The sequence below is a fragment of the Rosa rugosa genome, chromosome 3 (genome assembly GCF_958449725.1).
Source record: "Rosa rugosa chromosome 3, drRosRugo1.1, whole genome shotgun sequence".
NCBI lineage: Eukaryota > Viridiplantae > Streptophyta > Magnoliopsida > Rosales > Rosaceae > Rosa > Rosa rugosa.
The window spans coordinates 31170672-31195724 of record NC_084822.1 but is presented as its reverse complement, the minus strand read 5'-3'; the positions used below and the strand labels follow the sequence as shown (position 1 = coordinate 31195724).

The window sequence follows — 25053 nt, the reverse complement described above, 5'->3', positions numbered from 1 at the left end:
CTATATCTTAGGTTTGTGTCATTAATGTTGTCCTTCAACTTAATTAATCACTTGGCTGAGTTCAAGTGAGAGATCAATTCAATTCGAAAATATATACCGATATGTGACTACACATATACTGATATAGACAAATTGCATCTGGACCATGAGTCCATTAATCGAAGAGAATAGCATGAAGCAGACGATCAATAGCTGGTCCTTTCATGCACATGTTCATATACGGATGCATTAATTGGGAAACTGTAGATCGACTGCAATGTGACATTATAAGTCTTTTAGAATAGGTCTATATATAATGACCATAACCATACCTTCCAATGCATGAATATATTAAGCTTTCCACTTCTCCTTTCTTTGTTGCTAGCTCTCAAGTAATTATTAATCTACTTGTCATGTTTCAATTATTGCCAGAAGCTAGTTCATTGTTTTCTCTCTCTAGTCAAATCACAACTTAACTCTGAAGTTTTTATTCTTCTTTTTCGACAGTTCGTTGGTTTCCCTAATGCACTTGTTTTATCTGTGAAGCAGTTGTAGCAGGCATGGAGATGGGAAGAGATCTTAAGTTGGACTCTGCTGGAATATTGAGGAAATTTAGGAGAAGTTTTGAGAAGAATTCGGAATCACCAAGTCTTGGAAAAGTGATTCAAAAAACACATTCATTAGGTTCCCAACTGTTAGACAATTTTGATGAAGGACTTACTAACAGGGGTCCTATTAATGTTGGGTATGAGATGAAATCAGCTTCCATTCTCAGCAAGGCTTCCAGCAGTAATGGGTTGCGACGTTATTCTTTTTCTCTTGCTGCAGGAGAAATCTCAGATCATATTGCCTTGAGAGTGCAGAGCCAGAGTCCAAAACAGAGTAAGATACTGATTCTGTTTTGCACAAAGATCACTTGCTTAATTTTTGCTTCGTCAGTTCATTTTTTAATCACCTATAGACGGTAAAGACATTTTCACTAAAAACCAGACTATTTGTCATTCGTAAGTGATGGAAGGAAAAGGAAAGGAAAGAAAAGAAAAAAAAATTGGAAGGCTCATTTATAAAGTTCCTAGATTCCCTAAAATTGCTTCGGAATGTGTAATATACATTATACAAGCACATGAGGTATATACCGTAGATGGGAACCCTTGTAATAAGGACCACTAAAATGAGGACAAGTTGAAGACTTTTTTCGATCACATTTTTGCAAATCAACCGTTAGATGTTTAGATATTTATATGTAGATCATTTATGCAATTTTTCAACCAAATTGAAAATTGTTAAGGCATTTCTAATCATGATTTATCAGTTATGAACATGAACGGTTCATGTTTGATAGATTTGGTTCGTTTATTGATTTGATCTAATTTGGTACCTTAACGATTAACAATTTGGAAGAAAATTTCAGAAGTGATCTACTCATGCATACATAAACATCTAATGATTGATTTACCATAATGTAATTGAAAAGTAGGTCCCTCAAACTGTTGTCCTTAACTAGTCTTCATTTTAGTGGTCCTCATTAGAAGAGCTCTTTATTGTAGATAGTGGTCTCGCTTTCCCCTATTGTTGGACTTCCGCCCTTTAAATCCTTGGCTTGTATTGAGCCACACAACTCCTCCAACAACATAGAATTTCCATATACCACACAAAACAAATTAAGTAAAAGAAAAAAAATGACAAAGTGAAGCTGATTGGCTCCTATTTTTATATGCTCAGAAAACAATATTTCAACAGCTCGACCTACAGCAACAGAAGAAGATACAGATGAAGGGAGAATAATACATACAGAACCTACCTTGCCAATTTATCTCAAGGTGAACATATGAACACCAGAGATGCATACAAGCTATGTGACATTACTGAGTACATAAATGTTTCAAAGCAAAAGGGTAATTAATTTGGTTAGCGTAACTTGTGTTGCAGTTCCAAGATGTCAAGTATAAGGTAGCTGCAAAGGGTGTGAAGAGCTCAAATGCAAACTGTATACTGCAAGGCGTCACTGGATCAGTGCATCCAGGGGAGATTCTTGCTCTAATGGGACCATCAGGAGGGGGCAAAACAACTTTGCTTAATCTCCTCAGTGGACGGGCCAAACTCAACAGTGGTACCATTACTTACAATGACCAACCGTACACCAAGTCTCTAAAACAAAGGTATATACTTCAGCGGAAATTTCTTTTGCCACATAGTTCGGCATGTTACATTGTCATACTGGAAAGAAATCCTGATATCTTGCAATCTTGCCTCTGTACCGATCAGATTGAGAGTCTGGAAATCCACATCATGCCAGATATTTGACAAGAGCACATTACAATATAATATTTCATTACGCATGTGTGTTATCATGTGTAAATGTATTGATAGAATGCTGGTTTTCTTGTACTTATTTTGAAAAACCAGGATTGGCTATGTAATGCAAGATGATCTTTTGTTCCCTCACCTCACAGTCAAAGAAACTCTTACTTATGCTGCTCTGCTCCGTCTTCCCATTACCTTAACCAAAAACCAGAAAAAAGAAAGAGCCATGCATGTGATCAATGTGCTAGGCCTGGAAAGGTATGCATTTTTGTCAAAATAAATTCATGTATCATTACGTGCGCATCTTTTACCATTACACTAGTGATATTCATATTGGTTTTCAGGTGTCAAGATACAATAATTGGTGGAACATTTGTTAGAGGAGTTTCTGGTGGTGAGAGAAAAAGAGTGTGCATTGGCAACGAAATTCTGCTCAACCCATCACTTCTGTTTTTAGACGAACCAACATCTGGTCTTGATTCAACCGCTGCATTTCGAATACTGCAGATGCTTCACATAATTGCAGAGGTACTGGTATTGGTACGGTATTTGTTTGAACAGCAACATTAATTGGTTATATGCATATGATAACAACAAGAAAAGTAAGATGTGTGGTTTGTTCATGTTTTATCAGGCTGGCAAAACAGTGGTGACTACAATACATCAACCATCAAGTAGAATCTTTAGCAAGTTTGACAAACTTATACTCTTGGGTAGAGGAAGCTCCTTGTACTTCGGAAAAGCCTCTGAAGCAATGATGTACTTCTCCTCCATTGGTTATGCTCCACTTATAGCTATGAATCCAGCCGAGTTTCTCATTGATCTTGCAAATGGCAACACAAATGATAAATCATTTCCAACTGAATTGGAGGATAGAAGGCCTTCTGCAGTTGATGTCCACGAGGTTGGTAACTAAAACTGAACTCTCAAGTAACATTCTCTTGTAGGTATTTCACATGTCATAGTACTAGACTGAATTATTATCTAACATGCAAAACTGTCTGACGAGATTTAACTATGATAGTTAGCACTGTGCACAACCTTATTTGATGCAGTTTCTAGTTGAAGCCAATCAAGACAGACTCACAAAAATGGAGAACAAAAAGTTCCTAAACTCTGTAATGATGCATCATGGTGAGAACCAGATGCAGGGGAAGTCTTATTTAAAGCCATCAAAGGCAACTTGGTGCGAACAGTTTTCAATTCTTTTCCGGAGGGGACTCAAGGAGAGACGCCATGAATACTTGAGCAGCATGCGTGTACTTCAAGTTATATCGACTGCTATAATCGTAGGACTCCTCTGGTGGCACTCCAATGCTTCAACCCCAAAACACCTTCACGATCAGGCAAGCATTACATGTCTTACAAATTTGGTGTTCAATTACGGTTGGAATAAATCCGAGCGTGGTGTTTTTATAGTGCAACGTTTGTTTATATAATCACATGCAGGCAGGGATATTGTTCTTCATTTCAGTATTCTGGGCTTTTTTCCCTCTATTCACTGCAATTTTCACATTTCCACAAGAAAGAGCAATACTAGTTAAAGAGAGATCAGTGGAGATGTACAAACTGAGCTCTTACTTTTTGGCTAGAAACATTAGTGATCTTCCTCTGGATCTCCTGCTTCCCATAGTGTTCCTGTTGATAGTTTATATGATGGTGGGATTGAAGCGGACTTTTGCTGCATTTTTTGAAACAATGCTTACAATTTTCCTCAGCATTGTAGCCGCTCAGGTAAGGACACATGAGTATACACATAACTTGTTTATGAAACTAGCAATTCAGATCTTTTAATATAAACTATGTTGACTCCAACAATCAACAATTCTCGGAAACTACCTGACCATTTTATCATCGTGATGACCATTTCCATGTCCTTGGCAATACTTGTTCATGTATTTTTGTTGTCATTGTTAGAGATTGTAAGCCTTAAAATTGCAGGGCCTGGGACTGAGCATAGGTGCAGCATTTATTGATTTGAAGAAGGCAACAACTCTTGCTTCCATCATTGTTATGACCTTCATGTTGACTGGTGGATTTTTTATCCAGGTACGATATATGTGTTGTGTGGTTGTGTAATGCATGAAGATAATAACATTGCGTAGCTAGTGATATATAGAATACCTGTGACTTGATGAAGTAGATTTGTCACTATATGTGCAGAAAGTTCCATCAGTTATTTCGTGGGTGCGCTATATCTCGTTCAACTATCACACATACAGGCTACTGCTGAAAATTCAGTATGGTTGTTCCGGCTCAGATTCAGGCTCAGGCACAGCAGGGTATGAATCTTGTGAGTCTCCCTTCATCAAAGAACTAAGACTTGATTCAGGTGGCATGGAAGTGGGAGCTATGATGATAATGATCATTGGGTACCGATTACTGGCCTATTTATTACTCAAGACAATGAAGCTCCGGACAATGATATAGTTAGTCATATATAACCACTTGATTACAGGGGGGGAAAGCCTTTCTTAGTGTATTGTTTTTCCTTTGTCTTTCATTGGAATTGAAGTGAAAATAAATTTACCCGAACTTTGAAAGAGTTCCAAGATCTCCTGAAGTTTGTATTCAATAAGCATTGATCCAGTTGCTATTCAAAAACTATATGGCGATTTGCATTGAATTGAAGTATCATCTGAATTGTGTCTCTCTATATCTACTCAATGCAGTTTCTAACTAGTAAGAGACAATCCATGATGGATTCTGTTTCATTTTGCAATAAAGAAGACTCAACATCACACATGAAGTCAATAGTATTAAGACTTAATCTTTTGAGAAGTGATTCTTTGTTAGAGCTACAACGACTTTCACTTGGACCTGCCTCCTCACTATATTCACGAGTGCGCTCAAGGTTGTTCACTGTATAGTAGAGGAGTTCTTCTAAATCTTGCTCGCACAACAAACGTGCCCCACATATCTTCACATCAAAAGATTTTTCCTTCCCATAGTTTTGGTAGGTGGTTTGGAAATGAAAACTCAGCATTTACCATGTTTGTTAGCCATCTTTTGTTATAGTTGGAGTAAGAAGTCGTGTGCCAAATACCTTCACTAGATTTCCCGGATCAGCAGTAACAACACAAAATGCAACCCCCATCCATCTGCTACATGAATCCGGAGGCTGCATAAGTAGTGATTCTCCCTCGCTTTGATTGCTGAACCACTTTGGAATTTGACTTCCAGGACTAACAAAGTAACAATATTGAATCTCATGATAAACATTGGGGGGATTCCCTATGTTGAGATTTTAACCCATGATTGAACCGAGATTTAGGAATAGACACACCTCCACAAGAACCACAATAAAGCAAAATTAATAGACAAACAAAGTTGAAAAGCAGTTGACACGAGATTCAATATGGAAATTTCCCTACATCCACCCAAGATATTTGCTTTTTCACTATGAAAATAAAACTAGTACAAGATATATGAGTCAAATCTCATAACCCAAAGTGGCAAGCATGGAAATAGTTTGTGGGTAGTGCATGAGAGTGGTGGCAAGCTTCCTACTCTTGTGAATAATATGCAGCAGCAAACAAAGACCAAACTAGTCTCCATCAACATGCTACCACCATTAATAGACTACAACTATATATAAATTCACCTACTTTTTTCACCTTGCCAATTTACCCACATATGCACGCCGTGTAACATGCAACAATGTTTTTGACATCAACCATGACCATTGTCAAACATAGTTGCCACATTAATATTTGTGGGTCATTAGTCATTACTTCTTCTTGTATAAGAATGAACACCAATCTCAACATCTACCCTGATGAGAATCCCATGCAAAACCTGCACTATCACCAGAAACTCAGTGACCTTCACATAGACCAGCTACACACCCTAAATCAATCATATGTGCTCCACCTTGATTCAACACTTCGGCCAACCATGTGTAACTGCACCAAGCTAATTTTACTGCAGAGAAGGGTCTCGATGCACCCTATCCACCAGCAGGATTAAACCTGTTAGGGCTTTTTGCTTCCAGCAGCCCATTGAGTTCGGAAGTATCGTACTTCCTTCCAGATAATATAAACCACCACACTTTCTTCCTTTCACCAAGACCATATTATCACGTGTGATTTCCATGGCTCCACCCGCAACCGTATATTTGCATCAATTGCATGTCATGGAGTCCGTCCAACCAAGCGATATTAAATTCTTTCGCATTTCCGATACATATGCAACATCGCCTAAACCGCGAACCACTCCATCATGCATGATTATTTTCACTATTCCAACACCATCAATGTTAAAGGGACTCCATTAGCCATAAACAAACTATGTACCTCCCTTAATTTCATGAAATGTATCAAAATATATAATCTCTCTTAGAGCAAACATGCATAGTATAACCGGAATCTAAATTCAATCATCACAAGGAGAAGTGTTTATACCTTCAGAGACTGTGAGAACATCTCCATAATCTTCCGCCGCCCCAACATTATTATTCGGACCAGTACCATATATATATCCTTTCTTCTGGACAATACCGTTTGATGTGAATGAACTCTTTGCACTCGTAGCATTGTACGTACACCCTTTTCTCCGGAACTAGATTCGAATCTGCTGCTTGTATCAACTTCTTATTAAAGTTGATGTTTTATAATAGTGTAAACTATGTTAGTTTAAAGTAAAGTTATGTTCTTGTAGGGAGATGAGCATACATGGATCCTACTCTGCTTGCACTTTTTTTTATTTGTTATAATGCAGGGTAATTGAGCCTCTAATCTATTTTAATTATAACTCAATTCTCGACCCTCCCCGTAGGCTACTCCACTTGCAATTTTGGGATAAAAAAATTTGTAGCTTTCTTTTTTGGGGCCTTGACCTGAAGCACTAAAATGAGCCAAAATTATCCCACTTACCCAAACAACAGATTTTTGTTCTCATTAACTCAATTTAAAATGAAATGACAATTTTGCCCTCAATCTAGTTAATATTGCCACCCTCTCATCCCGATCTCTCTCCTCCGTGTCGTCTCTCTCCTTTCTCTCCTCAGCGCCGATCTCTCTCTTTCTCTCTCTCATCAATTCGATTCTTGCACTGCAATCCGTACGGTGCATCTTCTTGGTGAGCTTCACGGATGAGTGGGCGAAGTCACCTTCTTGTCCCCACCACCGCTCTGAGCAACAGTTCGAAGTGCTGAAGCAGCTCTATCTCTCGAAGCACGAGCTTCCTCCTCTATGAGTTTTCACCCTCCGTCGCCGTGGAGGTGTGTTTGGCCGCCCTAAACGGCGTCATTGTACGGCCGCCCAACGCCAAAGCCTCCCTTATAAGCCATTTATAGATAGTCACCTTCTCCTTGGTCTCGATTTGGAATCACGCAACTCCAAGACGGAATCGTTAACCTTCTTAGCAGCGGCGATGAGCAGCGCCGTCAGTGCAGCTACTCAGCCTTGAACGGCATAGGCGTACGCCACGTTAGCAATCTCCTTGGTTTTTTCACTCAGAAGTTTTGCAGTGCTCAAATCCTGAGATGCATCTATCAGATTGAAGGTGACTTTCTATTATTTCTTTCTTCTCCATAAACAGAGCATATATATACACAAGTCCTATTACAAGAGCACTATTATTACAAAAGAATATTTCTAATATACCGGCATGATTTAAGCCAGGATTCCAGGGATGTCGGTCACTTTACTCCAGCATTTAGGGATGTAGGCCACCTTTGTCAATCCAACACTCCCCCGCAAGTTGGTGCATACAGATCACGGATGCCCAACTTGTCAAGTGAGTCATAAAAAGCTTTTCTCGAGAGGGTCTTTGTAAGAATATCCGCCAACTGTTCATCAGTAGGAACGAAGGGAAACAAAATGATCTGCCCATCCAACTTCTCTTTAATGAAGTGTCGATCTACCTCCACATGTTTCGTGCGATCATGCTGAACAGGATTGTGAGCAATTTCAATTGCAGCCTTATTATCACAATAAAGTGACATGGCCTTTTCCTGCCTGAACCCCAAATCTCTCAACAAATTTCTCAACCACAACATCTCGCAAAGTCCTCGGGCCATTCCTCTGTACTCTGCTTCTGCACTGGAGCGAGCCACCACCTTTTGTTTCTTGCTCTTCCAAGTAACCAAGTTACCACCCACAAACGTGAAGTATCCCGAAGTAGACCGGCGATCTGTAATATTACCTGCCCAGTCTGCATCTGTGTATCCAGAAACATCCAAGTGGCTGTGTTTTGAAAAAATTAATCCTTTCCCTGGAGCAGACTTTAAATACTGTAGAATACGAAATACAGCATCCATATGGACCTCACTGGGATTGTGCATAAACTGACTCACCACACTAACTGCATAGGCTAAATCTGGTCTAGTGTGGGACAAATAAATCAACCGTCCAACTAACCTCTGGTATCTCCCTTTATTTGTAGGTACTTGGTCCACGTACTCTACTAACCGATGATTTTGCTCGATAGGAGTATCAACAGGTTTACAATCCAGCATACCTGTTTCTGCCAACAAGTCTAGGACATACTTCCTCTGACTCAACACAATACAATCCTTTCCACGAGCAACTTCAATTCCCAAGAAATATTTCAAATTACCCAAATCTTTCATCTCAAATTCAGAGGATAACTGACCTTGTAACCTTTGAATTTCCTCAATATCGTCACCTGTCACAACCATGTCATCAACATAAATAATCAAGGCAGTCACCTTACCACACCGATGTTTAAGAAATAAGGTGTGATCTGAATTGCTCTGTCGGTATCCAATTTTCTTCATGAACTTGGTGAACCGGCCAAACCAAGCTCTGGGAGACTGCTTCAAGCCATAAAGCGACTTCTTCAATTTGCACACCATCTGCTCTCCAGTGGAAGTACCATATCCAGGAGGCAAATCCATATAAACCTCTTCATGCAGGTCACCATGCAAGAATGCATTCTTAACATCAAACTGTTACAAAGGCCAATCAAGGTTAGCAGCTAATGAAAGAAGTACCCGAATTGTGTTAATTTTGGCCACTGGTGCAAATGTCTCATCGTAATCCACTCCATACTTCTGAGTATAGCCTTTAGCCACTAATCTTGCCTTGTACCTATCCACCGATCCATCTGAATTATGTTTCACTGTGTACACCCACCTACAACCAACTGTCTTCTTTCCTGGTGGTAATGACACTAACTCCCACGTACGATTCTTCTCAAGAGCATCCATCTCGACTGTCATTGCTTTCATTCACTTCTCATCCTTCATGGCATCCTGCACTTTACTAGGAAGAGACACAGAAGATAATTGATTCACAAAGGCTACATACGGTTTAGATAACCTATGGGTCGACACATAATTAGCAATAGGGTATTTAGTTTTAGCACTTAGAACAGGTTCATAGTGTTTCGGAGGCTGACCACGGGTTGAACGACTGGGCAAGGTTTTGGTGGGAACACTACCAGACACAGAAGGACTATTAGACAAGGAAGGATTAGGACATACCTCGGGTGATGATTGAGCAGGTGAGACCGCTGAAGGAGAGGGAGAGACAGAAGAATTGTTCAAAACACCATCAGAAGACTGCAGAACCTTATCTGAAATAGGGTCTGAAACGGCCTCCTCGACCGACCGGTCAGACTGATCCAATTGACCAGTCGGTAACACATTGCCCGGGGTTTCTTTTCCTGCCGAACCCCTGTTTTCCGTTTCCAACTCGGATGATGTGTCGGTAAAGCTTCTATCCTCCTTTTCCAGCTCTGTTCCTAAACACTCCAACCTTGAGGATTCAGATGCCAGACTCTCATCTTGCCCATTGAACAAATCTTCATAATAATAAGACCTCTCCCCCTGAGGAGGAGTCACAGGAGGCAAGAAATAACAAGCATCTTCACTGAAAGTAACATCCATGGTGACATAAAATTTCTGGGATTGAGGATGATAACATTTGTAACCTTTCTGATGAGAGCTATAACCAACAAAGACACACTTAAGGGCTCTAGCATCCAATTTTGACCTTTGATTCTTATACAGATGAACATAGGCAACACAACCAAAGACACGAGCAGGAAGAGTATTAGATGATGGGATAGAAACGTAGTCAGACAAGACCTCAAGTGGGACACGACCTTGAAGAGGAGCAGATGGAAGGCGATTGATAAGATGAGAAGCACACAAAACAGCCTCTCCCCAAAGGTACTTAGGCATGTTAGCACTAAGCAAAAGGGACCGAGCCATATCCAGAAGGTGGCGATTTTTCCGTTCAGACACCCCATTTTGTTCAGGTGTCTGTGGGCAAGAAGTTTGATGGATTATGCCATGGTGTTGGAAATATTCATGAAAAGAATGATTAACAAACTCACCTCCATTATCGGAACGAAAGACCTTAACATTAGCATCATATTGAGTACGAATAAGACTATGAAATGCTGTAAAGGCAGAGAAAACAGAATCTTTGGACTTAAGTAAGACAACCCAGGATAGTCGGGTAAAGTCATCGACAAATAACACAAAATATCGCATTCCAGAAAGGGTAGAATGTTTTGAAGGACCCCACAAGTCTGAATGAATTAACTCAAAAGGCATGATACTAGAATGAAAGCTCGAAGGATAACTAGACCTATGACTCTTAGCCAAAGCACAAGTTTCACAATGCAAGCTAGAATCACTTATTCCCAAAAATAACGAAGGCATAGACTTTTTCATAACCCCAAAAGATGGATGACCCAAACGTCTGTGCCACAACCATACCTCACTCAATCGATCAGAACTCAATGTCAGGGCCAAAGGCTGTTCCGGTACTTGTGTTTGTCCTGCGTACATGTAATCCAAGTGAAACAGTCTCCCCCTCAGGTCTCCCTTGCCAATAATCACCCGATTGCACAGATTTTGAAAAACAACATACATTGGATAAAAGGTTACAGAGCACTTATTCTGTGAATTCAGTTGAGATACAGATAAAAGATGATGAGACAACGAGGGTACATAAAGGACATCATGCAAAACAATGGACGGTGTAACCTGAATAGACCCAATATCTAGGACCGGAAAAGACGCACCATTTGCATTAGAGACATGAGATATAGAAGGAGATGACATAGACACAAAGAAAGACTTGTCGTAGGTCATATGATCAGACGCACCAGAATCAATTATCCATGTATCACTACCAGTAAAATCAGAAGCATGTAAAGCAATACCAATTTTACTTCGAGATTCCTTAGTCAGTGAAACAATACGCTTAGAGAGATCGTGCCCTTCAACGCTGTAGAAATGAGGTTTGGGCGCTAGTTGGACTGTTGCTTTGCCTCTCTGATCTCTGCTTCCTCCAATATTACTCTCTCCTCTCCAACTGGAATTGTTGAAATTGAACCTTCGCAGCTTAGGACATTGATTCTTGAAATGACCAACTGCCTTGCAATAGTTGCAAGTCATTTGAATGTTGACCGGAGCCATATTCAGTTAGACAAATTACAAATACAAAAGAACCAAAGCAAAGTTTTTTTTTTTTTTTTTTTTTAAATTGAATATAGGAGGGTGGTTGGTGGCAGGCAAAAATCCCTCCTCCTGAAGAGGACAAGGGAGCAAGTGGTGGGTTAGGTGGGAAGGTTTTGAATGATTGGAAAAAAAGATTAATTAAATGAGGATGTTAAAATGGGGTTTGCTGCAAAGTGTTTAATTAATCAAAATGTGGTTGCAAAGCTGCTGCAGGACGACATCTCTAGTGCAGCACGTGATGATACCAATCAGGTATGTTCTCACCCTTCAAAAAACACAAACCACAGATTCCACCAAATAAACTCAGCCACTGAAACCCAAAATCTCCTCAACAACCTCGCAAATTTCAGAAAGAACGAGAAGATTGAGGTATTTTCTTGTTCGGCGTCGAGCGGTCCAGATCTGGGTCGGCAGGCCGTGTGTCGAGTGCGTTCGTCAACAAACGTCGTGGCTGAGACGTGACTGTCCTGCTGCTGGTGGTGCGGTGGCTGGCGGAGCGGCAGCTGACAAAGGGATTGAGCCAAGACACTCCCACAGCTGTTGATGAATTGGGCCAAGACTTTTACAAAATTCTACTGTGATTTTCGGGGAAAGCAACCTCTAAGAAAGAGGAAGGACCTAAGAACCAAAGAAGAGATTTGACGGAGCAGAGCGGCGGCGGCGGCAGCGGCGGAATTCTGGTGAGGTAAGAAATAGCTCTGCTTGTGTTTCTCTCTGTACCAATCAAAAGAACCCAAAAGAACTCAAAAGGAACCAAAAACACAACGGAACAGAGAGTCGAAATTTGGATGGACGGATCTGCTGCTGCACACGATGTCGGGTTCTGGTGCGGATTTTGGAATGGGCCGAACTGCTACAGATTTTGGACAGAAGATGCGGAGAACTGGAGCAAAAGAACCCGAAAAGCAAAGAAAACGCCGCGGAACAGACAGAGTCCAAATTGGATCTCTGCTCTGATACCATATCAGATTGAAGGTGACTTTCTATTATTTCTTTCTTCTCCATAAACAGAGCATATATATACACAAGTCCTATTACAAGAGCACTATTATTACAAAAGAATATTTCTAATATACCGGCATGATTTAAGCCAGGATTCCAGGGATGTCGGTCACTTTACTCCAGCATTTAGGGATGTAGGCCACCTTTGTCAATCCAACAGCATCATGGAATCACAATATCAATAAAGACTTCTCGAGCTGAAAGCAGCCACTAAAGACTTCTCGAATCTGATCGGCAAAGGTGGGTTTGGGGATGCTTACAGAGGAGAGCTGACGGATCAAAGGGTGGTGGCGGTCAAGTGTTTGAAACACGTGGCCGACGGCGACGCCGAGTTTTGGGCGGAGGTGACGATTATTGCACAAATGCCATTTCTTTCAAGAAGACGAAGCTAATTGTGCCTCCTGTTTGATTTAAAAGTTTTTTTTTTTAATTTGGATGGAGCTTCGTAGTTGCAAATCAAAATGATGCTACTTCTGTGTTGCAAATCAAATCGTGCTACTTCTGTTTTGTAACAGAAGGCCCATAAGTAAAGAAAAAAGAAAAAAAAAATGTTTTATTGGGGAGCAATAAAATTCTATTGGGGGGGAGGGGGGGGGCAATAAAAGTCTATTGGGGGGCAATAAATGTATTAAATTGATGTAACCACCTCGTTTTTTCCTTAATCAAAGTTTTATTTGTCTAATTTTAGGGAGATTAGTTCACATTCTGTGCGACCGAAAGGTCTATTGGGGGGCCATAAAGGTTTATTGGGGGGGGGGGGAATAAACCTCTCCGGCCTCTTATGAGATCTTCGACGACCTCTTTGGGAACCTCCGGCGAGATTTCATAAACTTTTATTGCCCCCCTATAAAGGTTTATTGGGGGGAATAAACATCTCCGGTGACCTATGAGATCTCCGACGACCTCCGGCTAGGTTTTTAGAGAAGTCTGGTGGGTGGCAGCTATGTGACAAATGGGTGAGGGCAAAATAGTATTTAAGAAGAAAAAAAAAACTTAATTGGGTATAAGGGAAAACCTTATTAGAGTCATTATGGGTAAGTAAGAAAAAAATTAAGTAGGTGGTGTAAGGGGGAAAATCCCTAGAATTAGGGTAAATGGTCAAAACCCCCTTTTTTTTCCCCTTTTTTTTTCATTTGCTGAGTTATTGGCCTTATTGGAAGACATGAAGTTTGCAGAGACTCTACAGTTGGAGAGGATCATCTTCGAGACTGATTACTTAGTGTTAACCCAAGCTCTCAACAGAGAAGCCACTTATCTTTCTAGCCTGGGTTTGATATTGGAAGAGGTAAGGGATTTCTTATGGCGAAAACTAGAGTTTAAGGTGCGTCACCGGAGAAGCTAATAGAGTAGTCCATAACCTTGCAAAGGTATGCTTCGATTTCTCTAGAAAGTCAAATATAGTTTGTTATTGCTCCCCGATGTATCAGAGATGTCATTCTAAGTGATTGCAATTACTATTTTTTTTTTTTTGATCAAGAAGAAACTTCATTAATAATGAACTGGTTACAACGAGTTTTGGCAACATCTCTTACACAGAAATGGCCACTGGACTTCACACTAGAACTCCATAATGACTGACTGATGGAGTCAAAAAAACCTCGACTCAACTACAGACTCAAGCCTTGCACATCAACTAAAAGGCAGAGACAACATGCGCAGGAGCAGTGAATGCCTAACTCACAACTTTGTCAACACTAACTCGCCACCCAGAGTCCTCCTGACCTGCTTTTGATCGACCAAGTCTACACTCATTGTGACTTCGAACCCGACCAAATTGAAAAGCTGGACCATCAGACCTGAGACTAAACTAAACCCAACTCCAGTGCCACCTTAATGTCAACACCGGCAATCCATACATGCTCCAAATCGCCATCACCTCCAACCCGAAGCTAGAAAGGAACGACCCACTAGAAGGCCAAGGATGATTGCAATTACTATTGAGTTTAATGAAATTTCATATTCAAAAAAAAAAAAGCATGTAGTTGGACACCTGGACATTGTCAATTATTTGTAGCAAAATTGAATTCGAGTCATTTTTTGCAGCAACTCTAACGTTAAGTGGGACTATTACCTAATTAATAATTTCCAAAGATTTGTCTTACAACAGGAACCATTCTAACAAGAAAAAAAAAGGTACTTTCAGAATAAAGCCTCAGTTAGGCTAACATGAATCTGAACAAAACAATAGTTTACAATAACTAATTAAGAACCAGCAAGACCATTAATTAGCTATATACCATCTTCAGATGGTAACTTACCATCATCATTATCAGCTTTCGCTGAGTTTTAATGAATAAAGAAGCATCAAGCACAACAGCTACTATTAATTAGTTCGTACTCTTGCTTCATTCTTCGGCAGAGTAATATTCATTGTCAGAGATACCGCCACTTCTACCTGGACCTGACTCCTCCTCGTCACAGTATTCACTTGTTGGCTGAAGGATGTTGTTCATCGTTCCGTTGAGGAGTTCGTCCAAATCATCTTCGAACACCAAACGTGCCCCGCATTTCTTCACATTATATGCACCCTTGGTCACAAGATTCCCATACTTGCTGAGCTCATCAATACTCAAGACTAATGGTACCTGGTTTGAACGGCAATACGTTTGGAATGAAAACCTAATATGACTACTGGCTGTGGTATTGTTCCAATATTCTTGACGATGCAAATAAAATACCCAAAAGTGATCTTTCACAAGATTGCCCTTTTTCCCCAACTGCCAGGATAGAGAGTCAATCCCTTCTGATGAACATTCAATTACTGAATAGTCATATTCAAGAGAAGCTGCTGGATCATCTGCAAACATGACACAAAAAGCAAGCCCCATCCACTTTGATGATCTCCATGAATCCGGAGGAGGAAGCTCCACCATTAGTGAATCTCCCTCATTTTGGAACGTGAACCACTCTGAAATTTTACTTCCAGGACTTACAATATTGAAAGAAAAGTTACCATAATCGGTGGAGATCCCCTGTATGTACCAAAGGATAAACGTGTTATACGAGAGAGAGAGAGAGAGAGAGAGAGAGAGAGAGAGAGAGAGAGAGAGTACCTGAGAGGCCAATCGTCTCAGCATTGAAAATATTTCATTATTACAGCCTTCATTGTCAACCAGTCCAAAGCAATTGGCAGAAGTGAAAGAAAAGCCCCGTGATTTGATGGAAGATCTCCTCAACTCTGATGGTTGTGGCAACATTACCAAAGAACTGCAATCGTCTGCAGATATATGTAATGAACTGTTTGATGGAAGATCTGGCAATTGCTGAAGCCTTTGGCACCTCTGCAACTGGAATTCATGAAGATTGGAAAGCCTTTTGATGCTTGAAGGTAAGGTAACAAAATTATTTCCACTAAGATCCAACTGTTGTACAGAGGACAAGCAACCAATGTCATTGGGGATACCTCCTTGACAAATATTACAATCACTTAGATCTAACTGCTTCAAGGAGCGTAAACCATTTAGAGAATGCAACACCAAGCCCAAAGGTTCTGGACTCTTTCTTACAAACAAACCCCAGAAGCCCCCATCTTGCTTCTTTATTGGTGATCCACGACACTTTAGTACTTGGAGATATTTCAAAAGTGAAAGGGAGGGTGGCAACTCTGTTATAGAAGTTCCATTCATATGAAAATACTCCAAACTCTCCATCATCCCCAAGTTCTCTGGGAGTTTCTCAAATTTTGAGCATCCGGAGATATCCAGCTGTAAGAGAAACTTCAGATTGCATATGGCATTGGGAAGACACAAAAGACTTTCACAATCATCTAGCTGAAGATATTTAAGGCCAACTTGGCGGTCAATTGATGAAGGGACTTTCACAATAGCAGTCCCACTTAGCCAAAGCTGGAACAAATTTTTCATCTGTTCCCCAAATTCTGGAATCTTTTTCAGTTTTGAGCAATGCTTAACACTGAAAAACTGAAGAGAATCCATTTCAAACTCCATAGGGAGACTCGTAATACTTGTACAGTCTGATAAATCCAATCTTTCAAGCCTTTTGAGCATTGCAATGGAAGGGTGGATTTCAACTAAATCTGTACAATGTCGAAGTACCAGCTCCTTAAGATTAGGAGTGCGTGTGAAATCTGGGGTCTTGGTCAAGTTTTCGGAGTATACAAGATCCACATATTTCAAGTTGGGCAAATCCTGTCCAATACATGGAAATGGTAATATAATAAGCTTTAAAAAAAAATAAAAAAACTCTGTTTTTTCTTGTGGGAAATTTTATACACAAGCCTATTTACTCAATATACATCCCCAATTTTTTTAGGTAAATAGATACGAAGTTTCTCTTTTTTTGGTTATCTATTAGAAAAAAATGAACCTAGCCTTTAGATCTGGGTAAAACATCCTCCTCAGTACTATATATATATATATATATATATATATATATATATATATATATATATATATATATATATATATATATATAATTTGCACAATGACATGGCATCTTAAGTAAAATAAAAAGAAACCAGGCATTTTTCAAAAAGAAAAAAGAAAAGCAACCAGGCTTGTTTAGCTCAATTAGGGTTCCTCTTAATTAATTACCTGTGCTCCCTCCCAAAGCTGAACAAGGTTGCTTTTAGGCATCTTAAGCTCAGTAAGGAAATGCAGTTGAAAGTCATATGGAAGACATTTGGAAGGATACCAACTCCATTTGAGAGTTATCAGAGACTTGGGAAGAAAACTTGGGCCTGAAGGTATGTTCACATTCTGAAATTCAACATACCTTAGTTGAGACATTTTGGAGAAGGCTTCACAATTCCAGTACGCCTTTTCCAATTCGGGCAAGCGGAGGACAATGCCCTTGAGTGCTTGTGTTCCCTAAAATTAATAATAAATATATGGAAAATTAATACCTCATTCAAGAAGGAGAAGAAAAAACACAAATCATTCTTTTTCTTATTAACTTTATATTTCTACATAACATCTTACCGAATTGTTTATGAATACATGAAATATGTCCATATGATGGCATAAACGGCTGCGTCGACCAGGTTCATCGGGAGACTCTTGACGAACAATTTCCCATGCCATTTCTTGTATCAAATCATGCATCTCCACGTTGGTGCGTGAATTATTATAGAGGGATTTACTAATAGTCAGGAGAGACTTCTCAATGAGAACATTTATCCCAAGAAGACTGGAAAAGTCATAAGTTTTGTCTAGTATTTCAAGTAGTTCCTCCTTGTCCTTCCCCTTATGGAAAAATGCTACATCAAGAAAAATGTCCTTGTCTGTCTCATCTAGTCTATCATAACTTATTTTGAGTGAAGTAAAAATTTCTCTACCAGGACTTTTCTTTAGTTTGCCCAATGCACTAATCCATTCATCTCGGCCTCTCTTATATAAAGACCGTCCCAAAACTTTAAGAGCTAATGGAAGCCCTCTAGCATAATTTACAAAAGACTTGGACAATTCTAGCAAACCTTCGTCGTATTGATCCTTTTGAAAAGCATTTTGACTGAAGAGCTCCAGAGCTTCTTCATCATTTAACCCTTCAACTTTATAAATCAACTCTATGCCATGCTCAACTAGCAGACGTTCATCTCGAGTTGTAATGATGACTCTACTTCCTGCACCAAACCAATCTTCTTGTCCAGCCAATTTCTCTAGTTGATTTACTTGATCCACATCATCAAGAACAAGAAGAACCTTTTTATTACTCAAGCAATTCTTGGTAAACAAGGTTCCCTGCATTTCATCATAAACTTCTGTAATACTTTCCTTCAACATTGGAGAAAGAAGTTGTTTTTGTAAATCAACTAGAGTACCATGTCTTGCAGACACCTCTCTGACATTAGAAAGAAACTTCGCAAGTTCAAAATGATGAGAAATTTTCTGAAAAACCAACTTAGCTATGGTGGTCTTCCCTATACCACCCATCCCCCATATTCCTATAAAGCGTACATCATTAGCCTCTTGAGCTAAAAGCAAACCTAGTTGTTGAAGTGTAGAGTCAATTCCGACTAACGGCTCTGTGGAATCTAACAATTTAAGATTAGGATGGACTTTTCTCCACACATATTTTACAATGTCTTCGATGAGCTCTCTTTCAGACCTGTAGGAAACCAAAAAAAAAAAACGAAAGAAAGAAAGGTAAACTAATCATATATATTTATATATACATGTATGTGTCATCTATCTATGTATCTGTTAAAAACAAAAAAAAAGAGAGGAACGACTAGATTATTATAAATTAGAAATGAATAAATCTAAACGATGGTTGTTATTCATTCATTTGCTTACTTGTAATTCTTTGAATCCCACCCTGAAAGATTGGCCACTTTTGTTAATGCGACTCTCCATTGCTTCACCTTCTCTGCGTCGACCTCTCCAAACTTCTCTTCATGCATGGTGAAGGCTTCTGCAAAACTCCCTCGTTGTTTTCGTACATCCGAGGGATTTACCTCATAAAATATTGGCAGAATTGCATTTCTTGCCTCCATGCACTCGATAATCTTTGTTAGTTCATCCAAGCACCAGGTGGAAGAAGCATAGTGAGGGGAGAGAACAACAATTGCAAGTTGTGATTCTCGAATTGCGCTCAAGAGCTCCGGAGAAATACGTGATCCTATATCAAGCTCTCGGTCATCCTTGAAAGTCTTGATTGCTTGCCAATAATGCAATTCGTGATATAAATGGGATGTAAAACCCTTGCGGGTGTCTTCACCCCTGAAACTCAGAAAGACGTCGTGCTTCCACCGAGGACCTGATTCAGCCGGAGGAAGAGATGCAAGGGATCTCTGGGTACTAAATGCCATTGAAATCTAACCAGGAGTCAAGCAGATATCACACTGAAAATAAATACAAAAGACAATCGTGACTTGAGACAAGCTTTAGATATCAAAGACCAAAGAGAGAGAGGTCGTAAGCTCGATCGTAAAACGAAATAATTGATACAAAATATCCAAACTTGAGGACACGTTTGGCATGCAGTACTAGAAGGGAATAAGAATAAGAACTTTTAACTTTAACAAAACAAGGCATGCAATTCTAGATGGAAATAGGAATAAGAATTTCCAACTTTAACAAAACAATAGGCTCAGAGTATAAGAATAGGAATAAGAGCTATGAGGAACATTTCATGCTATCCACAAGATAAGATACGTGATGAACACTAAAGATTGCTGATATACAAAGGGAAAAGAAATTAGAATCTATATGTGAAAACAAAAACTGTAAATCAAACCGTGAGATCTGAGTGCAGAACTCCAGCGAGAAAGAAGACCCACCGTCGACGAGGAGGTTGAAGTCTTTGTTCCGGAAACAGATAGGCACTGTCTACGGATCAGGTGGCCAAAGTTCGCTGGACCGGAGATGATATGTTGGATGAAGATGGAGGTTGAAGTGTTGTTGGCTATCTAATCCTTTATTCGCGGCTAGAATGAGAGTTGACTATATTAGAAATATGCTACTATATCTCCATTGACATCACTAAACACAGATCAAACGTAGATTAGAGTTAGACAAACGTCTGTACATACCTAGTTCTTGTTGCTGTTCCTCAACTCAATCATCCAACTTGCTCCAGTGTGGTGGACTTGAAAGTCGTTAATGCGTCGGTCAATAAGTATATGTGCGGTGTGTATGATTCGATGATATAGTGCATGAAACTATATTTCTTTCTTCTCTACTTTCTCTGTTCTTTTCTTTTCTTTAGTGCTCTGGAGTCTGGACAAAGTTGTTTCCTTGGAATTGATTGCCTCACATGCACGGTGACAGAAAATAAAGAGAAATCATGAATGTATCCGACTAAGGATACCTTTCCAAATATTGCTTTTGATCACAATCACACTAGCACCTAGTTTAATCATTTACCACTTCAGAGTCACTTTTCTGTTTAGTTTAATCATCTTCCACCTAAAGTGTATCAACATATAATGTTTGATAATCTGCTGTTGATAAACTGTTGTTAAAATCTCAAGAGGACATTTTCTGTAATAAATTTGGAAAGTGAAATCCACGTACACTCTATGTTTCTTTTTTTAATATTTTAACATCACTTTTTATAATCTACATTACAAAATGACAAAACGTAAGATACTAATAAAGAAATTAGAGTGAAATTCACACTCTTAATTTTACTATCCACATTCCATGTTTCCTTTTTGAGTATCTTAACATCACATTTTTACAATCCACACTACAAAAAGACAAAACGTACTAAAAAAGGAAACCTGGAGTATGGATTGTAAAATGAGAAGTGTGAATTTCAATCCCTAAAGGAAATATGGAGTATAGATTGTAAAATGAGGAGTTTGAATTTCACTCCCCTGAAGAGAATATGATTCGGGAAGAAATTGTCGTGTATTTCATTTAAAATAAGAGTCTATATATAGAAGATTACATAGATGTTTGCTTGGAATACAATTAATCTAACATATCAATAGGATATCAATGAGAATATTAGAGCCCTATTACAATTAGGTTACACAATATCGTTTGGTAGAGGCACATTAAAACTCAGTATTTTGCAACACACCCCCTTGTGTCGTCCAAACGTAATGTCGATAGCGCTCCTCACGTTACCTCATTAAAAACCTTGCCGAGTAACAAAAATCTAGTGGGACAAAAATAAGCTCGGTCGAATGGTAAAAAAGCACAACACGCCCTTCATATTTTGAGATCAAAACATGTAGACATTGAGCTTCCCCTTGATGGCAGTGATCATGGGAATTCAGATAATTTTCGCAGACCAATATTTTTCACATGTTTCACGAATGTGGATTTAGCTAGGCCATTGTAAATAAGTCAATCATATTGTCCTCATATCGAACTTGAATCACTCTGATCTTATGGAGAGTTTGTTGTTGCTAATTGTAGAATAACTTAGGGGCAATATATGCTTGGTATTGTCATCCTTAATGAAACCTTACTTCATTTGTTCAATGCAAGCAGCATTATCCTCATAAATGCATGTAGGTTCATCTGTGGTAGATTTCATAAACCACATGTATCTTGAATATGCCTAACTATGGACCTAAGCCATATACATTCATAAACAGCTTCGTGAAGAGCTATAATCTTTGAATGATTCGAGGAAGTAGCAACAAGGGTCTGTTTTGTAGACCTCCAAGATATTGTGGTGTTTCCCATAGTGAATACATAACCAGTTTTGGAACAACCTTTATACGGATCAAAGAGATACCCTGCATCAACAAAACCCACCAAAACATCATTTGAATTTTGGTGGAGGGAGGTAGATCACCTGCCTGCGGTGGTGGCGGTTGTGGAAGTGGCGGCGACACTTCTAGGGTATAATGAGTCTAGTTTCCCTTTCAAAAAAAAAAAAGAGAGTCTGATTTCATCATATCATTCTTTGTTTTCTCTCTATATGGATAGAAAAACTCACATCTATCATACCCTTTAGATATCGAAAGATATTTTTCAGATATTTTTCACACCAGTCCAATGGCGTCGCATTGGTGTAGAGCTATATCTAGCTAACAAGTTAATAGTGAATGAGATATCCGGCCTTGTGCATTGTACCAAGTACAGTGATGCACCTATTGCTCTTAGATAGGGCACTTTAGCCTCTAACAAGTCTTCGTCATCATCCTTGGGATGAAACAGATCATTTTTAGGGGTAAGACTATGGCCGATCAACCATGGGAGTGCTAGCAAGCTTCACTTTATCTTCATTAAAGCGCCTAAGCATCTTTTGAGTGTAAGCCGATTGATGAATAAAATTCCTTTGCCACGGTGCTCAAGTTCTATACAGAGACAAAACCGTGTTTTCCCAAGATCTTTCATCTCCAATTCGGATTTGAGTTGCTTTGAGGTTTCCTCTAATTCTTCTAGAGTTCTAAGTAGGTTCATGTCATCGACATATACCGCAACAATAGCAAACCCTGAACTAGTTTTCTTGATGAAAACGCATGGGCATAATTCATTGTTAACATATCCCCTTTTGATAAAGTAATCACTAGAAACGGTCATACCACATGAGTCTGGATTGTTTTAACCCATACAGTGAGCGTCTCAATCTAATTTAAAAAGCACTTTGTGGTCTAGAGGTACTTGATTCAAGAATTTGAAGTCCATCAGGAACTTTCATATATATTTCAGTATCTAGATCCCTGTAAAGATACGTTATAACCACATCCATAAGCTGCGTGTTCATATTTTTTAGAAACTACCAAACTGGACAAGGTAGCAGACCATTTTGACGTCCATTACGGGAGAATATATCTCCTCATAGTCGAATGTTGTGAGAAGCCTTGCGCCACAAGGCCAGTTTTATATCTTACAATCTTGTTTTACTCATTACGCTTTCACTATGCCAAAAATGCTATCAGACAACAGAGCTCAGACGACAGAATGGTCATTTTCTGTCGTCTGAGTTTTTTAGACGACATTCAGATGACACATAAATTAAATGTGTTGTCTGAATACAATGAGAAACCATACTTGTTCCATTTCAAATATATGGTTAGATTCAGACAACACATAAATGTTGTCTGAAAAGATGGAAATTTTCTAAAATGAACCCTAGCAAAAATTTTAGATTTCCCTCCAACAAATTAAATTTTTTTCCCTCTCAATTGCCCAAACTCTATAGCTGACTAGTCAATGGGTGATATTCAGACAACACATCTAAGAAATTGTGTTGTCTGAATGAGGTGAGTTTGACTGTTTTGATTTTAAGTCTCTTTTGGCAAAACACAAAACCTTCGTGTTTTTCATTCCCACAAACATTAACTCTGTCTAAAACTCTTTCATCAACCAAAAACTCGAAGCTCACGGTGTCTCGAGGAAAACTCAGCCATCGATATCTCTCAAAACTCCTCAAATCTGAGAATCCTTACCCAAATCTAGTCTCTCCCTCAACCCCGACATACTTGCTGTTTCCATTTGCGTCTGGCTTAATGGAATTCTCCACCAGTGACTCAGGAGATTAGAGGAGGTTTGACTATTATTTTTTCGTTTGGGTTATTGGTAAGCCAAAACCAGGTAGAGCGACATCAACTATCCAAGCATCGAGTGTTCGGAAATCATATCAGACCATCAATTCGCATCATCAATTATTCGACAGTGTCAAGGTGAGGGATTTTCGAAATTAGATTTTCATCTAGAAGTTTGGGTTTTCAGTTTTTTGCTTTTGTTTTTGTTCTGAGTTAATGTTTTTGCGATTCTTTCTTCTTCTCATGATTAGAGTGCGGATTTGGGCAAATCTGGGTGTCTTTATCAGTTTATGTTTGCGGATCTTGGAGCCCAACACTGCAATAGCGGCTGCAATATTTGAATTAAAAGGTAATCTCGGTATGTAGGTTCTTATGTTTTTTAGATTTTGGCTTCTACATTTTATGGCTTGAATGGGTGCGATAACTTTGAGAAAGTTCAAAGCCTATTGAAAACCTTTGTGTGCAATGGATGTTGCAGACAGATAAACGTAAGATTTAGAAAGTGTTATGGTATTATGGTCACTGCTTTCTGTATTATGGTATTTCTGCTCACTTTCATTTGGTAAGGTGGGTCTTCCTTTCTACTTTGGCTTGGTTTGTAATTTATGTTTGTTCTTATGTTGCTTTTGTAGGAAAAGTTTGAGTATCGTAGCGGAAAACATTGTTAACTTTTAGGTATGGCTGTTGCGATTTTGTTGTTTTATATGAGTTTCTTTGTGAAATTAGCAATAGAATTTTTAAGTCTACCATCTTTATCAAGGAGATTGTATGCGAGCATGGATTTTTGGTTGGGTTCAATCTTCTATTTTAGGGTTTTTTCTGGAAATTGATTTGGGGTTTCCTAAAATTCCATTTAGTTGTTAGGTGTCTTTCTTTGATTTGGGTTGGGGGATATTGAAATAGATTAAGGTGTTCGGGTTTTGTCTTGGTAGTGAAATTTGTTGTTTTTGAATTTATGGATTTGGTGCTGTGGTTTATGAATTCAGGGATTCAGATTTGTGTTGTTGCTTGTTATAGCATTGCTGAATTGGATGGAAGAAAGAATGCATCCCTTTAATCAGGTAAATGCTCAGATCCTTGTATGCAAATCAATTTTTCTTGCTTCGTTTCATCTGTGTTTTGTAACACCTTAAAGTAAGGCTTCATTAGTTATTCATCATTGACTTATATATGAAATCACTGCAATAACTAGACCAATTACAATTCTTGGATGTCGATCAGATGTTGGATGTATGTCTGTCTTCATTATATTCTAAGGTGCTTCTGATGCTTGCCTTCAGGAAATTCTTTTGAGCTCCAGAAAGTTGGACGGTTTGCCTCGTGGCATAATACAAGCTAGGTCGGATTTAGAACTGAGGCCTTTATGGCTGACTAGTTCAAAGTTAACGGTAATACTCTAATTGTCTTGTTTTTA

The 25053-nt window shown here is 39.1% G+C and overlaps 2 protein-coding genes and 1 long non-coding RNA gene across 8 annotated transcripts; 2 read left to right on the top strand and 1 right to left on the bottom strand.

Moving 5' to 3' along the window:
* The first annotated feature begins 256 nt into the window (after positions 1 to 256).
* Positions 257 to 4937, top strand: LOC133741315 (ABC transporter G family member 22-like). 2 transcript variants are annotated; one of them, XM_062169251.1, is made up of 11 exons: positions 257 to 371; positions 529 to 861; positions 1702 to 1799; positions 1909 to 2138; positions 2386 to 2541; positions 2628 to 2823; positions 2918 to 3187; positions 3312 to 3629; positions 3733 to 4017; positions 4225 to 4332; positions 4447 to 4937. In XM_062169251.1, exons 2-11 carry the CDS (start codon positions 540 to 542, stop codon positions 4711 to 4713), a joined length of 2250 nt encoding a protein of 749 aa, XP_062025235.1. In that variant the 5' UTR covers positions 257 to 371; positions 529 to 539; the 3' UTR covers positions 4714 to 4937. The 2 variants fall into 2 exon arrangements, with proteins under 2 accessions (XP_062025235.1, XP_062025236.1); XM_062169252.1 differs by having other exon boundaries at positions 258 to 371; positions 2628 to 2811; positions 3339 to 3629.
* Positions 4938 to 14758: 9821 nt separating this feature from the next.
* Positions 14759 to 20393, bottom strand: LOC133739303 (TMV resistance protein N-like). 5 transcript variants are annotated; one of them, XM_062167048.1, is made up of 7 exons: positions 20220 to 20390; positions 19925 to 20114; positions 18982 to 19529; positions 17668 to 18793; positions 17281 to 17556; positions 15781 to 16875; positions 14759 to 15699 (listed from the first exon to the last, which is right to left on the bottom strand). In XM_062167048.1, the coding sequence occupies exons 3-7, from the start codon at positions 19494 to 19496 to the stop codon at positions 15073 to 15075; spliced, it is 3639 nt and encodes a 1212-aa protein (XP_062023032.1). In that variant the 5' UTR covers positions 19497 to 19529; positions 19925 to 20114; positions 20220 to 20390; the 3' UTR covers positions 14759 to 15072. The 5 variants fall into 5 exon arrangements, with proteins under 5 accessions (XP_062023032.1, XP_062023031.1, XP_062023033.1 ...); XM_062167047.1 differs by having other exon boundaries at positions 19968 to 20114; XM_062167051.1 differs by having other exon boundaries at positions 15508 to 15655; positions 19968 to 20114; positions 20220 to 20393.
* A 3184-nt stretch (positions 20394 to 23577) lies between these two features.
* On the top strand, positions 23578 to 25046 carry LOC133735228 (uncharacterized). Its single transcript, XR_009858848.1, has 5 exons — positions 23578 to 23777; positions 23891 to 23988; positions 24272 to 24314; positions 24626 to 24700; positions 24920 to 25046. It is a non-coding gene; the product is annotated as an uncharacterized LOC133735228 (long non-coding RNA).
* Positions 25047 to 25053: the final 7 nt, after the last annotated feature.

Excerpts from the sequence above, each read along its gene's own strand:
- LOC133739303 (XM_062167049.1), bottom strand. The coding sequence starts at position 19,496 with ATGGCATTTAGTACCCAGAGATCCCTTGCATCTCTTCCTCCGGCTGAA. Across the intron at positions 17,557-17,667 it reads ATGTATTCATAAACAATTCG|GGAACACAAGCACTCAAGGG; the intron begins GTAAGATGTTAT and ends TATTAATTTTAG. Across the intron at positions 15,700-15,780 it reads TGAGACGATTGGCCTCTCAG|GGGATCTCCACCGATTATGG; the intron begins GTACTCTCTCTC and ends TGGTACATACAG.
- LOC133741315 (XM_062169251.1), top strand. The coding sequence starts at position 540 with ATGGAGATGGGAAGAGATCTTAAGTTGGACTCTGCTGGAATATTGAGG. Across the intron at positions 2,824-2,917 it reads TTGCAGAGGTACTGGTATTG|GCTGGCAAAACAGTGGTGAC; the intron begins GTACGGTATTTG and ends ATGTTTTATCAG. Across the intron at positions 3,630-3,732 it reads CAAAACACCTTCACGATCAG|GCAGGGATATTGTTCTTCAT; the intron begins GCAAGCATTACA and ends AATCACATGCAG.